The 16,243-nt window shown below is 43.7% G+C and overlaps 1 protein-coding gene, 1 long non-coding RNA gene and 1 pseudogene across 2 annotated transcripts; 1 reads left to right on the top strand and 2 right to left on the bottom strand.

The window, feature by feature from the left end:
* Window positions 1-1,565: 1,565 nt before the first annotated feature.
* LOC123063873 (uncharacterized) lies at window positions 1,566-1,704 on the bottom strand (annotated as a pseudogene).
* Window positions 1,705-2,427: 723 nt separating this feature from the next.
* On the bottom strand, window positions 2,428-5,216 carry LOC123057284 (polyubiquitin-like). The gene is made up of 3 exons (XM_044480352.1): window positions 5,117-5,216; window positions 4,899-4,998; window positions 2,428-3,046 (listed from the first exon to the last, which is right to left on the bottom strand). Exons 1-3 carry the CDS (start codon window positions 5,214-5,216, stop codon window positions 2,428-2,430), a joined length of 819 nt encoding a protein of 272 aa, XP_044336287.1.
* Window positions 5,217-6,539: 1,323 nt separating this feature from the next.
* Window positions 6,540-11,685, top strand: LOC123059484 (uncharacterized). The gene is made up of 3 exons (XR_006427459.1): window positions 6,540-6,705; window positions 10,999-11,437; window positions 11,545-11,685. It is a non-coding gene; the product is annotated as an uncharacterized lncRNA (long non-coding RNA).
* The last annotated feature ends 4,558 nt before the right edge of the window (window positions 11,686-16,243 follow it).

The following is a 16,243-nucleotide window of genomic DNA, read 5'->3' as shown; positions in this document are numbered from 1 at the left end:
TTACGCCCTTGTGTTGGGCACTATAACCAATGAATGCACACTGTTTGGATCTAAGCATGAGTTTACGATCATTGTAGGGGCGAAGATTTGGCCAACAGGCGCATCCAAACACACAAAGTGACGTGTAGTCTGGTTTGGTGTGAAAGAGCCTTTCCATGGGAGTTTCATTATTAATCACATGACTATGTAGCATATTTATGATGTGGACAACAGTGAGGAAGGCCTCGTCCCAAAATTTAAGGGGCATGGAGGCGCCGGCTAGAAGAGAAAAACCAACATCAACGATATGTCGATGCTTGCGCTCGGCTGACCCATTCTGTTGATGGGCATGAGGACAGGAAACATGATGGGATATGCCAAGTTTCTGAAACAATGAGTTTAGCTTCTCATATTCCCCTCCCCAATCAGATTGAAGAGCAAGAATTTTACTGTCAAATTTTCTTTCTACAAGAGCTTGGAAATTGAGAAAAACTTGACAAACATCTGAACCTTTCTTAAGGAGATAGATCCACATGAACTTGCTATAGTCGTTAATGAAACTCACATAATATGTATGTCTACCAACAGAGGAGGGAGCAGGCCCCAGACATCAGAAAAAATGAGTTGCAAAGGTTTGGTAGAAATACTTGTAGAAATTGGATAAGGCAATTGGTGGCTCTTGGCCCTTTGACACGAATCACAAATTGTTTCAACATCACGATCCCCAACATATGGGAGTTTATTCTTCCTAAGCAAACGCTCTACTAAAGAGAAACTTGCATGACCTAATCGATCGTACCACCGTGTTGAAGACACTTTGGTGGCACTAAGAACTTGTTTATTGGATCTTCTAATCTCCGGAATCAACGGGTAAAGCCCACGAACGCATCTACCTCGATACAACACCCTCCTCGTTGCCTGATCCTTGATCAAAAAGAAGAAAGGATGAAATTCAAGAAAGACATGATTATCAATGGCAATGCGGTGGACAGAAAGAAGATTTTTGTTGGCACTAGGGACATGCAAGATGCGTTTGAGATGAATTTTTCTATGAGGGGTTTTAATAATTGAGTGACCAATATGACCAATCTTCATACCTTCTCCACTAGCAGTGTGGATGTGATCTTGGCCGCGGTACTTCTCCCGCATGGTCACCTTCTCCAGCTCACCGGTGATGTGGTTTGTGGCACCGCTGTCGACGTACCAATTTGTGTCGACGCCGTAGGAAGCTTCAGCAGCCCCGGCCACCTTTTCATCTTGAGATGAATCTTCATCTTCATCAAACCGGTACCAACAGTCTTTTGCAGAGTGGCCCAACTTACCGCAGATTTGGCAGCGGACAGCATCAGGCCGAGACTTGTTGGTGGAGCCATTGGATCGGCGGCCGCCCCTGGTGTTGGAGTAGGAGGGTCGGCCGCCGCCGCGTGCATTGTTGTTGCCGCTGGTGTTGCCCCTGCCAGGGCCCCTGCTCTTCCCGCGAGGAGGGCCACGAGGATGAGAGCCACCGCCACGCCCGCGGGTGGCGACATTTGCCGAAGACTTGAAGCCGCCACCGGTCCCAGCCCCTTGAAAGAGAGCCACTCGTTGATCGAAGTTGCTCATCTGAGCGAACAATTCGTCAAGAGTGACCGGGATGACACGAGCATCAAGGGCAGAGACCAGCGGCTGATATTCCATGTCTAGGGCATTGATGATGTAGGAGATGAGCTCGTCGTCGCCCAGGGGTTTGCCGGCCGTTGCGAGCTCGTCAGCGAGAGATCGCATGTGTGCGAAGAAGGAGGCCACGGATTGTGTGCCCTTCTGCGCGTTGGTGAGCGCCGCCCGGATGTTGTTGACGCGGGACAGCGAGGTCGACGAGAACATCTTCGCCAGCGCCGACCAGAGCTCGTGTGCATGGACGATCGACGTGACCTGCACGAGCACTTCCTTCGAGAGGTTATTCAGGAGATATCCCAGTACCTGTTGATCCTCCCGGATCCACACGTGGTGTAGCGGATTTGGGATGGACTCCTCCTTGCCATCCTTGTCCTTGGTGACGACGACTTTGGCCGGCTCGGGTGTGCTTCCATCAACATACCCGAAGAAACCAGCGCCTCGGAGCTGCGGCGCGATCTGAGTGCGCCAAAGGATGTAGTTGGTGCGGGTGAGGCGCTCGGTGACCTGGCCGGAGAGGGTGGAGTTGGAGGAGCCGGAGGAAGCCATGGTAGGAGGTTTGTGGCAATGGAGGAACTAGATGAGATGGAAGAGGTAGGCTCTGATACCATGTGAGGGAACGTCGTACCCTTTCTAGGGCGACGGCTGCGTGTTTATATAGAGCGGGGCGCGACTTCCCGTATAGCGTACATAGAGGAGATTACATTGTTAGGATTCTTAACTTGGAACCCAAGGGATAGACTAGAGAGATAGAGATAGTTACAAGAGATAAGATCAAATCACAACTACCCTAGTCTAAGGTGCGGTGTAGATGTCCTGGTTGAATCGGACTTGTATACGCCACATCTGTCGCTTAACACCGCCCAACTCGTAGAGCTTCACCTTCACACTGTCAACAGTGTCCGAGCGTCCAACCTCAAGGGTAACCGTGTTTCCTCCCAGCATCTTCACAAATATTTCCATCACAACAGTTGGACTGCATGGGAGGAGGATGAGGAGAAGAGTGGACCCTTTACAAATGTTGTTGTCAGCCAAGGTGAGCTTGCCGTCCTCCAGCTGTTTGTTGGCAAAGATGAGGCACTGCTGGACCTTGGGAAAGCCCTCAATGTCCTCGATCTTAGCCTTCACGTTGTCAATGGTGTCAAGGCTGTCGACCTCGACAGTGATGGTCCTGCCTTCTAGAGTCTCCGTAACAAAGATTTGCATCTTTTCTTGGAGATTAAGGGTGGAATCATGCTGGATGCCATAATCCCCCAATGTACGGTTGTCTTCCAGCTGCAACCCGTCGAAGATGAGGCGGTACCACTCCTGGATCTTTGCCTTGATGGTGTAAAGGGTGTCTGTCAAGTGGACCCCCCTGAGACAGATTTTCCTGCCGGCCGGATTCTTGACAAAGATGTGCACTTTGGATGGGCTAGCAAACCAAAAACCACCAACTGTTAGACAATATTTAGGCTGTAGAACAATAAACAGAAACATCAACAATTCCAATAGGTAGAGAAGCAAGTACCTCAATAAAAAATCATACAAGCAAGCAGAGAAATCTACTCCGTAAATACCTGGTTTATACAAAACATGGTATCACACTGAGCCTAGCATGCAAAGTTCAAGACTTGAGCAACCATAAAAATATACATGGTATCACTCAGTTCTTTATATTGAAGAGACTAGTTATAAGTATTCATCAAGTGATACTTCTATTCGGGTAACATGCATGTCAAGTGACACACATTTTCTTAACCGTGTAGCAGCAAACATCGGCATCTTTCTCTACTCCCACCTATACAGCCACCACCATGCGCCGTGTTGTCTTGCTCCCTGTAGGCATCTCCATCTTCACCTTCCTCAAGGGAGAACACAATCTCTCTCCTCACCTCTCTCAGCCCAAAACCCACCCCAATATAGCTGCATCATCACCCTCTGACCCCCCATCATTCCCCATCAGTCTTGCAGTTCCCTTATGCTAATGGTCCTTTCCTCCACCATTTCGTCCCACTCTGATGTCATGTTCCCAATCACCATAATGCCCAGCAAATCTCTACCATGTTCTCAATCACCACCAGCGATGAATGATGGCATCTTAGTATGGACAATCATATAGGACATGGGGCAACTTCAATACATGTCCTACTGTGTGGTAACGAAGGTGCACCATTCGATTCTTGCGGCAGTTGCGAACAAGATTCTTCTCCAAGTATGATGCCTCACCTTCAGCAAACTCTGCTACCTATCGTGTCGGGACAAAAAGCAAGTTTCTCCCACTTCCCTCCTTGTCAATCATCGCACACACCTACACCTCTATTCCCTCTCAACACAAATGTATTCAAAATATGATGGTGCATATCGTCAGATGTGCATGAGGTGAATTTAATTACGACTAACCAAATCAAAGGAGAAAAGCTATTTTGTTGATTATCCTCCATATAGAAAAACAAAACGTAGAACTACAAACAAAGACAACTCACTAATCCCACACTTCAACGAAAATATGCATTGCCAATATAGCTTGAGAAGAACATTCATGGCTAATACACCAGTTAGTGCAGGTATGGAAGCTTTTCAACATTAACACATTAATAATATGCACTATTTGATGGAAGGGGTTGTTCATATGTTCTATCTCTGGTTTTAATCCAATCAACCAACTATTGCTTGTTGCTATGACAAATGTTTTTCATTGTGAAAAAGATTTAACTACAGTTCAGTATAAACGAAGCAATCTTCTGGCCAAAAAACTTACCAATTAATATACATAAGCTTGTTCCGGTGGATATAACAACTTGCATTGATTGCAAGATTCAAGATTAATAACAATTTATAAGCATTGACTAACATGAAAATCAAATCCTCCATTACCGATTGGCATGTCAATTACTGATTTAAACTTTATAGAACAGTTAAAAGTGTTATGTGATATTTTAGTTCCCTTTTCAAAGAAATATGCACCTACAATATAATGTTCAGGTGTTCATAATGGGACTATTAGGACCTTAGGAGTACTTGAACACTGTAAACTCATATTTGACAGGCCGAAGAAGAGTCGATTTGATTCAATCAGCCAGCTGAGGGATCTAAGCTGACAAAGTATGTGTTCCAGAAAATTATAATATAGTTTATCCAGTGAGCAAAATGCTTTCCCAACAGGATATTGCACTGATCCTAACAGCAACCGAGGGGCTGATATGCACCTAGCAGCTAGTATTAACTGCAGGAGACACGCATACAAAATAGAAAAACTGTCTAAAAAAAGAACTCCGATCACTTACTCGTCTATGTCGGCACCGTCAATCTGCGACGAATGGCTGCGACTGTCGTCTTTGTTGTCCTCGCCGCTGCTGCTGCTGTCGCCAACTTCCTCCTCGGAATCTGCCAAGCCCATCAAACACGCAAGCCACTCAACGATCCCACACAACAATGAATGTGATGTGTACGCATCATCACATTGAGAGCAGAAGGAGTCGGCAAAACTCACCATGCATGCTACCTTCAGTGCCAGAGGTAGAGACACCGGGAGCAGCTTCCCCCACGTGGTCTTCCAGGTTGGGACCAGCCGGCGACAAGTCCAGGCACTTCATCGGGGGCATTCTGGCAGGCTGGCTGTAAAGGATTTGATTTTCATGTTAGTATAAAGGATTTTGCGCAGGCATCTCTGTGACAGTCAGTAATTGATATGCCAATTAATTGCTAATGGAGGATTTGATTTCTCATCATGATGCAGGTGCGGCAGGTTGGAAGTAAACATAAAGTTCTAAATTAACTTACTAACACTTTCTACTGGAATAGAATTATAGAACCAACAGCGAGCAGGCAAACTGCCAAATAGCCAGCAAGACTCACTGTTACAGAAGCTAGCAAGCTAGAGCATGAGTTGCTACCCTACAAGGCATCGGTCTTCATAGGAAATCAGAGAGATATTGGTCTTATTGGTCATAGGGTTAAGCCCGACCTTCAAGCTCTACTTTCTGCTTGGTTGATTACTTTGCATTAGTTTGAGCACTTTGGGCTTGTAACCTCCCCTCTACGTCATGGTCTCATTTGTAATTATGTAACTTTGTTCCACTTATATAAAATAGAAAAATAGCATAGGGGACTCCCCAACTGTTTCAGGTCAAAACAAAGTTACACAAAAACGTCAACACTTGCAACAAGGTCGTACAAGCAACAGGAGTAACAATTTTCGACTATCTTTGGTGTTTATGCACATAAACAAAACAATTTTTTTAGAAATATGGAGTGTCTAACTTGTAGATTCTGTGGTATGAGGACACACATATAACAATAACGCTGATGTATCTCCATCGATCACTATATGAAGAGTTTCTTCCACGAGAAGCAATGATGGTATGAGATTAGCAACAAATTCAGTGAGGAACCTACCTGACACCGACAGTATAGGTCCATGAGTATCGTACCTGGCACTGACAGTGGGATCTACACAGGCCAGTGGCGGAGGCACCGCCCAGCGACCCTGGGCACTTGCCCGGGCTCGCTAGTCATCGATAGCAGCGATCGATCCAAATTAACGAAGAGCTAAACATGTTCGACAGCTTGTTTACCCGGGCAAAAAAAAATTGGGCCTTCGGTTTTCATAGGTTCATAGCCCAACAGCAGTCAGCAGCCCAGGCCGATATAGAAGACACCTAAAAAAAACGAGGGAATACGTAGGTTGTACAGACCCAGTACAGATCGATCGCTCGAACTCCCTGTCTCTTCGTTTCCACACAGGCGGCGAACGCAGGGACTGGCGGCTGGCGCTAGAGCCCTAGAAGGCTAGACTCACGACCGTCGCCCGGCGGCGAGCGGACGCAAGGCGTCTAGACAGGCTACTCGTCCGGTTATCCCTCAACCCCCTCCTTCTCATTCCGCCTCAGCTCTGTTCGGTAAGAAACTGAGAATCCTCCATTAGAATTAGGGTTAGCCGGCTAGGGATCCCTCGTCTTCGTCTCTGAATTATTTGTTCTTGCATGGCTAATTGGAAGGAGAGGGAGAGCTTCTTGCACCAGCTCACATCACTGAACTTCTTCAAGTAGAGAAGATAAAACAGATTACAGATTACTCTGTGTTTATTTTCAGGTCAGGATCTCCGAAAGTTTTGATCCTCATATGATTTTCTCATGTATAAGTATTTATTTTCAGGTCAACTAATCTGTACTAGAACTAACTAACTAGCAATTGTCTTGTAGAGTCGCGCTATTCGTCACCTAGGGGGAGGAATAGCTATTCCTCACCCCAGCCCATCCGTTGCAACGCTGCATGCAAGACTTCAGCCGAACGAATCAGTTTGCCAACCACCTGCGCCATGGACGTAAGATTCCTTTCATTGGAAGTAAGTTTACGGAGACTCCCATCCCCAGCCAGCCCACACGCCTTGGACCACTTTTTTTTTTTGCACGCCTTGAACTACTAAGATGAAACGTAAGACTTGTTCCATAACGATGTAATTTTACGGATGCCCCAAATCCCCAACCATTGTACACGTACCTTCCCATGGCCATTTTAAGAAAAAAAGACTATGTAACGGAGCCAGCATAAATTAGCCTATAATCTACGAATATTCGTTTCTGATCCCGAGCCATATTATCTTCTTGTGATTGCTGCATTGTACCGTGTAATCTATCGTTAAACTTGGAATATTGGAGCCACTTCAAAACAGAAAAACCAGCTGGTGTAAATAAGAGGGTTTTCCTAACAATCAACACAAATAAACTAAAACGTCGGACGGAAAGATGTGTGCGACCAACGGTTGACAATGGTAAGAATTCTCCGTGCCAATGTAAAATAAACATTTGCCGACATAAGTATTCTTGGTGTAAATATCATTTTTTAAGCCTTCCGATGTCATTAGATTGCACTGAAAAAACATGACACCACATAACAACTGTAACCAAATGTCACAAAGCGCGGACTCATGCACATAGAATAAATATTGTAATTAATCTGTGTGGAAAATTATACAATGCGGATAAAATGGTTTTCGACTGCTGTCATTCCGTGTGATATATGTGCATTTAGGTTGACACGTCCAGTCTTAGCGAAATCCAGCTTTTGTAACAAAAATGTTCTTTTGTAACAAAAATGTTCTTTGGGATTGACCATGTTCGTAGAAGTATTAGGTCCATTGTTGTGCCCATATCTGCATCCTCCTGCATTGTATATGCCTGCAAATGTGGCTGCATCCTTGTTAGTTCAACTCACAGATGCTCTAGCAGAAATTGCAAACATTGGAACAAGGATATGAATATGATTCATAGTAGCATTGTTATCGGACAACCAAGAAAAAGATTCTGAATCGCTATACGAACCAAAATGGGTTCTTGGGAATTTTCATTTATACTAACGATGTGCAAGGAGCCAATGATATAGAAATGGAATGTGATCAATGTACAATCACATCAACTCTTGTTTTCATAAGATTGAGAGGTGGCGTACTAAAGAAATATCATGCAGGAAAGTTCAACCATTCGACAGCTGTTTCGTTATAGATAAAGATGGCACTCGCTAGCCAATGTATTTTCACCCCCACATTATCTCTGACATCTACTAATTTTTTGGTGGATGTTAACTATGAACATACTCAAATCACACATAAACAAAGAGGAGAGCCGATTAAGAAAAGCATCAGAAGCAAGGGATACGCAAAAACAGAGTTAAATAAGTAAACCAATGGATTAAAGGGGAGACACTGCACATACCAATGTAATTTACAGTCGTACACAACCTATATCACATGAGAAATTTATCACAAAGGTGTCATTGTTTGAAAAAATCGTCAAAAAAAAGTGCAATCCTTTGAAAGGAATCCCTTGAACAAATCTCTGAAGAGAACGAGTGAACATATCATGGAGAAGATGAAAACAAATACTCCCTCCGTTCCTTCATATAAGATGTATTGTTTTTTGAAAGGTCAAATGAGCACAAGTTTGACCGACTTTTTATGAAAATATATCAAAATTCACAATATGAAATTTATATCATTTGATCCATCATGAAAAGTAGTTTCAAATTGTATCTACTAGGTATTGAAGATATACTTATTTTATTCTATAATCTTTGTCAAACACTTAAATGGCTGACTTGCACAGAAACCAATACACCTTACATTCTGAAATAGAAAGAGTATATGAGAAAACACTTACATCAGGAAGTTGATGCGTCAGTGAGCCAACTTTTTCTTTTATTTATACAAGACAAGTTGTGTAGGCAGTCTTTGATTAGTCAGCATCAGTAAAATAATATAGATAAGGCACCTTACAAGCATCTTTAGAATATCAACCTGTAATACACAAATGCTTATAAGTGGACCTGACCTCCCAAAAAACTGATCGAGTTTCTGAAGGAAATATAAAAGGTGAATGGAGGAAAATTCCATAGAAAATTAGGGTCGTGGTAACTCTATGAGACGACTGCACAGATAGTAAGCCCATAATACGCAACAGCTGGAACAATTTACCTTGACGGCCGAAATCTGACGCAAAACCTGTATTTCTGAAACAAGCAACTGCAAATGCTAGGTTTGGAGCAATGAAAATTAACTTGACCATGAAATCTTATACGAGAAAAGTAGTAGAATCGAAACTAATGGGTTCAGGCTCGAGCTCACCTTAGGCCACAACAGGTCATAACGCGAACACAAACAACAATGGTTGAAGCATTGTTTGTAAATAACAGAAACTTGAATAAATAGTAAGAATCGAAGTGGACTAAACTATAGAAGTAATACAAGTTACCCTGTATGTTCAGTGGCCAGGAATTTGGTGCTGGGTATTCATTGTAAAAAAAATTGGCAATGCAATGTAAATGTATACTATATCACCTAAATCACTAAGCTCCCTGGGGTAGAAAGCCCCAGGAGCGATTTGGCTAAATCTGCTCTTTCACACCTCAAAAAAAAATTTGTACCGTGAAGCTTCCTTTGGAGAGGATCAAACCCATTTGGGAAATCATACTCTTCTCAATAATCGTGTACAAAAATTGATATGTAGGATAACTGCCTATGTAATCTATTTGCTGCTCATGTGAGGCAGTTAGGATGCTCCTAAGTGTCTATGTTAATTGTTGTTTGCAGGTTCAGGAGCATACTTTTCTAAGTCCATCAACTGTTGCTGCTATAAATTCACAACCAATGAGTTAAGGTGTGGATTAGAGAATGGGGAAATACTCTTACCGTATAAGGCATACTATAAAGCATTGCATATCAGCTTGGAAGCACTGCATCTTTGTGCCTCTCTTTGATATAAATCTTGGAAGCACTGCATCTTTCACAAGATGCCGCAGCGAAGCGCGTGGAACGCTTCTAGTAGAAAAATAAATGTGCAATAAGCTAGCAATACCAATGAGTCAATATATCAGTAATTGTAGCAAAACATCATTGTGGCACAAATAAATAGTTAAATACACGCGCCACAATTTAGAACCAAGGCAGCAGCCGCAGCCGGTAAGTCATGCCCATGATACTATGTCTAAGTTCCTATATGGATAGGGAAAATAGAATCCTAGATTTGGACAGGACGGGAGGAGAATTACAGGGGCACAAATCCTGACAATGAAGCAAAGTTTGGAGACCTCACCGTGACATCGACGTACCCGGCGAGATGGAGCAGCACCGCCGTCGCCGGGGCAGGAAGAGTTCGTAGTCGTTGCATCCCCGCTGCGTTTCCCGGTATCCAAGAACCCGGAGAGCTCACGCCGTTGAGCCTGCACCGTCATGGAACCATCACCAACCACGGCGCCGCCCGAGACCTAGGCAGCCGCTGAACGTCACGCCACCCATCTGCTCAGGGACGAACACGACGTCGAGCCCACCAGCCGAAAACCGTTTGCAGCAGATTAGAAAAGGACGGGGAGGTGGGCTGGGTTCGATTCAACGCACGACTATGATACTATGATTTTTTTTTTGAGAAAAGACAACGAGGTAATTTTACAGCGAGGAGCGGTGGGATTTTTTCCAATCGAACGATGGCCTGGTTGGACGTAACGTCAGGCTCATTCCATCGACCAGGGTGAAGAATAACTTATTCTTCATCCTGGGTGTTTAATAGAGTGTATATTGTCTTGTAAATGTGATTAGTATTTGAGAGCTTTGTTTGTCGTGTTTGTTGAACCCTAACTTAAATTTAGGGAATTTTTCATTCAGAACGATCATGAATTCATGACTAGAGATAAATTGAATTTGTTGTCTTCTGGAAACTAAAAAATCAAAGTATACAAGAAGAGGGCAACTTGTATTAATGCAATATTTATTGCTTTCTAGTTGCTTACTCAGAATACAATATTTATTTGATGCAAGTAGTTCCGTACTATGAACTTCTTACTTGTAGCTCATTTACTTGTTTAACAACTAACTTCAAACTTTATATTAAATTTCAGAGATGAGGACTTTTTTGGTTAATAGAGCAAGCACTGAAAATGTGAACAGTGTGCAACCGGACATAGAACTGGAGGCACACCCACCTCCTAGCATTGTCAATGAGGAGGTTTTCTACTTGTGATGATGTTCAAAGTATGGCCATGAAGATGGTTGAAACTGAGAAACATTTCGTATTTTCACTGGTATACAAACTTATTGAGTTGGCCTTGATATTGCCGGCATCAACGGTATCTGTTGAGAGAGATTTTTCAGGAATGAAGATTATCAAGACTAAACTGCGTAGCAAGATCAATAATGAATGGTTTAATGACTTTTTGAGATGTTACACCGAGCGGGAGTTATTCAAGTCAGTTGATGATAAGGATATTATTCAAACATTTACTGCAATGAGCTCTCGGAAGGGGTATTTGCCTCATGATTTGGTTTAGTGGAGTGTCGGTATGTTCCATCTGACCATCTTTATTCTTGCAAGCTTTCAATTTTGAATATATTCACATCTTGCAACTTAATTTATTTTAATTGCAAATCCATTTTTTATATTGTAGTGCCTTCTACAACTTTGGCAACATGGCGAGTTTGCCTATATACAAAGGCTGATCGTATGTCTTTATTTTGGCCAAAATGGACGAGTAAGAGATGCTTTCCTTTTGTTCACATGTCTCAACTTTATTTGGTTTATGAAGCGGATATTGATATATTAGCTCACTTTAAAAACAAATTTTATGTCACTGTTATGGTTATGTTTTCACTTCATTATTAATGTGGATTTGTGATTCAGAAGTTTGGCGATATATTATATGTTATTTATTTGAATCCTGATTTTTGACTTCAAGATTATACACTTAGGCTCAACTTGCCCAGGCTCCAGAAAAATTCTGGCTCCGCCACTGACACAGGCTAGAGATCCGAGAGGTGAAACTCGGTTACGTTCATTATCACAAATCAAGCAGTGGTGCACCAAGACACCAAGTACAATTAATATATAGCATCAAAAACCAACTAGCATGAGGAACACAAGCTGACAAGCATCACAACCAAATCAGCAGGGCTGTTTTTATGGAACCACGTACGGGCAGGGTTCGAGGCTGTTGCAAGAGCAGGGGAGGGGCGGATGCATCTCGGTAGGATAAACAAGAGCAGCAGGGCTCTCAAGAACACCGTCTCTCATCATCGGAGTCGGAGCTAGGTCAGGCGGGTAGGGTTTTGGCGTCGGGGAAGGATGAGGAGAGGGTGAAGGAGGAGAAGCAGAGGGGACAGATTAGAGCTTACCGAGAGGGAGGAAGATCGGGCGGCGGTGGCGGTCGAAGTGAGAGATAGAGAAACGAGAGAGGGTTCTCACCTTTTATACTAGTATATATAAATAAATAAACAAAAAAAGAGAGGAGAGGTGTGTGGAGCAAGGAAGCCAACTGCAGAGACACTGACGACGCGGCCCCATGGCCATGGTCCATGACTTTTGACCTTGACACGCTGCTATGTGAGCCAGCCATCCAACACAGTCCGCACGCATTTTTGAACGTGACTTAAACAAACAAATTTCATGTGGATTGAATGATTTTCATTTAAGCTGGATCAACACAGTCCGCACGCATTTGTTGCTTGTTCCTCTATTGTTGATGCTTCATGTGGTGCTGCTTCTTTAGATCCTTGTGTTACCTCTATTGGCCTACATTGCCTCAGCCCACTCCGACCTTTTTCTCTTCCAAGCTTCACTATCAAATGCCTCCACACCATGGTCGGATGTTTCAAGATCATCAACCGTCACATCTTCCTCCTCTGGCACAAGCTTATCACAACCCCATTGATGGATCCAATTATTGAAGATGCAACATGCAAGAACAAGCCTAACATGCCTGGGGAAAGTGTGGAATGGCCTCTGAATCGAGATCTTAAATCTATTCTTTAGAGCTGCAAATGTATTCACACTGCATACAAACTGTAAAGTGTGGACATGAGGCTATTTGTCGGTCAAACTACATACATACTCTATTCTCATCAACTGCTGACAATACAGACAACGACTTTTATGGTGTGCTTGGTTGAGCTGCAGATTCTGAAAAAAAGTTGTTGTGAACTGTGAGAAAGCTGGTATGAACTTTCAGTTGTAGCATGTCTAGTTGAGTTGCAGATTTGAAAAAGCTGATGTGAACTAGAGAAAGCTGATGTGAACTTTCAGTTGTAGCTGGAAGCAGTTTGGTTGAAACAACTGTGTAATTGTAGATTTTGCTATGAATTGTCTCTAATTCCCCTGGGCCATGAGTGAATATGTTTATATGATAATTTCCCATATAAAATTAATGATTTTGTACATTGATAGGCAAATCGAGCTACCGTTTTGCAAAGAAAAACTATGACAATGTGGATGATTCATAGCTAACACATATGCAGTTCAACGACTATACTTTGATGTTGCATATTACGTATAAATAGATATGTGAAAGAAATATGCCCTAGAGGTAATAATAAAGTTGTTATTTTATATTTCCTTATTCACGATAAAGATTTATTATTTATGCTAAAATTGTATTGATCAGAAACTTAAATACATGTGTGAATACATAAACAAATACTGTGTCCCTTGTTAGCCTCTACTAGACTAGCTCGTTGATGAAAGATGGTTGAGCTTTCCTAACCATTGACATGAGTTATCATTAGGAGAATGATGTGATGGACAAGACCCATCCGTTAGCTTAGCATATTCATCGTTCAGTTTTATTGCTATTGTTTTCTTCATGTCAAATACATATTTCTTCGACTATGAGATTATGCAACTCCCGGATACCAGAGGAATTCCTTTTGTGCTATCAAACGTCACAACGTAACTGAGTGATTATAAAGATGCTCTAAAAGTATCTCTGAAGGTGTTTGCTGAGTTGTCATAGATCGACATTAGGATTTGCCACTCTGAGTATCGGAGAGGTATCTTTGGGCCCTCTCGGTAATACACATCGTAAGCTTGCAAGCAAATGACTAAGGAGTTAGTCACGAGGTGATGTATTACGGAACGAGTAAAGAGACTTGCCGGTAACGAGATTGAACTAGGCATAGAGATACCAACGATCGAATCTCGGGCAAGTAACATTCTGATGACAAAAGGAATTACGTATGTTGTCATAACAGTTCGACCGATAAAGATCTATGTAGAATATGTAGGAGCCAACATGGGCATCCAGGTTCCGCTATTCATTATTGATGAGAGAGGTGTCCCGGTCATGTCTACATAGTTCTCGAACCCATAGCCTCCGCACGCTTAATGTTCGTTGACGATATAGTATTATATGAGTAATGTGATTTGGTGACCGAATGTTGTTCGGAGTCCCATATGAGATCACGGACATGACGAGGAGTCTCTAAATGGTCAAGAGGTAAAGATTGATATATTGGACGATGGTATTTAGATACCAGAAGTATTTCGGCGGTTACCGGGTACTTATCGGGTCACCGGAAGGGGTTCCCGGCACCCCTGGCAAAAGATATGGACCTTATGGGCCAAGAGGGGAAACGCACCACCCACAAGGGGATGGTGCGTGTAAGGACCCCGATTCCAAGTCACATCGATCTAGCCGGTAATACCTCATATCACATTGCGGCCTCACGCACGGTATTCCCACGGGTGTCGCCTTACCATGGCCCGGGACCATTTGCGCCTTTTGGCTCACGTATATGATAGTGTCGCTAGCATCCATATGACAGAGAACCCGGGCCGACATGGCTAGTCGTGAACCCAAAGCGGTGCAGACCTATGGAGACAGGCATACATGAATCACATCGAGCATGTCGGTCATCAGCGAGTGAATCCGGGCTGTAGCACTGGGCTAACAGGACTCCGGGAACCCGGGCTGTAGCAGGCTAGGCAGGACTCCGGATGTCACCGCGTGACATTTCCCCGAGGGGACAGACATAGGAACGAAGTGAAACACATGCCGGCCAGTCAAGTGTCCTGAGCAGTAGTGCTGGGCTGGCAGGACTTCGGTGAACCGGGCTGTAGCGGACTACTATGGCTCGAGGAACACTAGACTACATTTCCCCATAAGAAAGGCTGCCAAGGATAAACAACTAGATTGTCGGATCCCACTCATACCAAGCATTTCAATCATACACACAATATGCCCGATATGAGTACATACAACATGGCATCACAACAAAACTCTACAACTCAAGTACTTTATTTAAAGGCTCCAGAGAGCCATACATAACATGTTCATACAGGTAGGGGTCACCTGACCCGACACTCAAGTCATACAAGCATACAAGCACATGCGGAAGCAAATAGTCTGAGTACAGACACTAGAAAGCAAGAAGGCTTTTCGAAGCCTGTCTATCTACATGGGGCCCTCCATGGCCAGGGTAACCACCTGGGTGGCGAGTTACTCATCGACATCGAGGTCTACCTAAAACCCATCGGAGGGGGCGGTGTTGTCGTCTGAAAACAGTAATTAAGCAAACATGAGTACAAAGGTACTCAGCAAGTCTTACATCAGAACCTACTATACATGCTCATTCTCAAGAAGGTGGTGGGGTTATTGCAGCAAGCCAGCTTTGACCCTTGGCTAAGCTATCCTACGAAACTCCACTAGTAAAATAGTTTTCGCACACGAGTCCACTACTCACCAACACAATACTCCACCAGGGATCTTCCCTCATCATCCTACGAGAGGGCCATCCTCGGTACTCACACTTATCTTGAGTCTTTTAGTAGTATCCATTAGCTTGTCTATGAACTGTATAGGCAACCAAGTAGTCCTTTACCACGGACGCGGCTATTCGAATAGTTTTATACCCTGCAGGGGTGTACTTCTTCATACACGCTTTCACCACTTACCGCCGTTTACGCGACATGTACTCGGCAACCTTCAAGCGGAAGCCCAACGAGGGTGTCGGCCACGGCCTACCTAAACACTCAAGCCTCTAGTCCATGTTTATCGCCTATTCAGGTTCCATCCGCAGGGAGTCTTGCCGAGGTTGCCACATATGGCCCCGAACGATGTGAACAGGGTTCCCGAGACACCAAACGGGTGACTCGGTACACCGTGCCATGGTGTACCTACCGCAACATAGCCCACCCCTAGGGTCAGCGCTACACACGGCCGCCAACACATAACCTACAAACACTAGAAACTAATTGCAACTCCTGGACAGAGTACTAGGGTGAATAAGAAGCCGAGAGGGTCCATTGGTTTTGGGCCCAATGTATGGTAGTAACTGAATCTTAAATCACACATACAGATCTCAGTTCTTATGGAC

Source organism: Triticum aestivum, chromosome 3A (assembly GCF_018294505.1).
Source record: "Triticum aestivum cultivar Chinese Spring chromosome 3A, IWGSC CS RefSeq v2.1, whole genome shotgun sequence".
In the NCBI taxonomy this organism is placed as follows: Eukaryota; Viridiplantae; Streptophyta; class Magnoliopsida; order Poales; family Poaceae; genus Triticum; species Triticum aestivum.
Note: the sequence above shows the minus strand (reverse complement) of the source record. Positions and strands in the feature narration are given on the sequence as shown.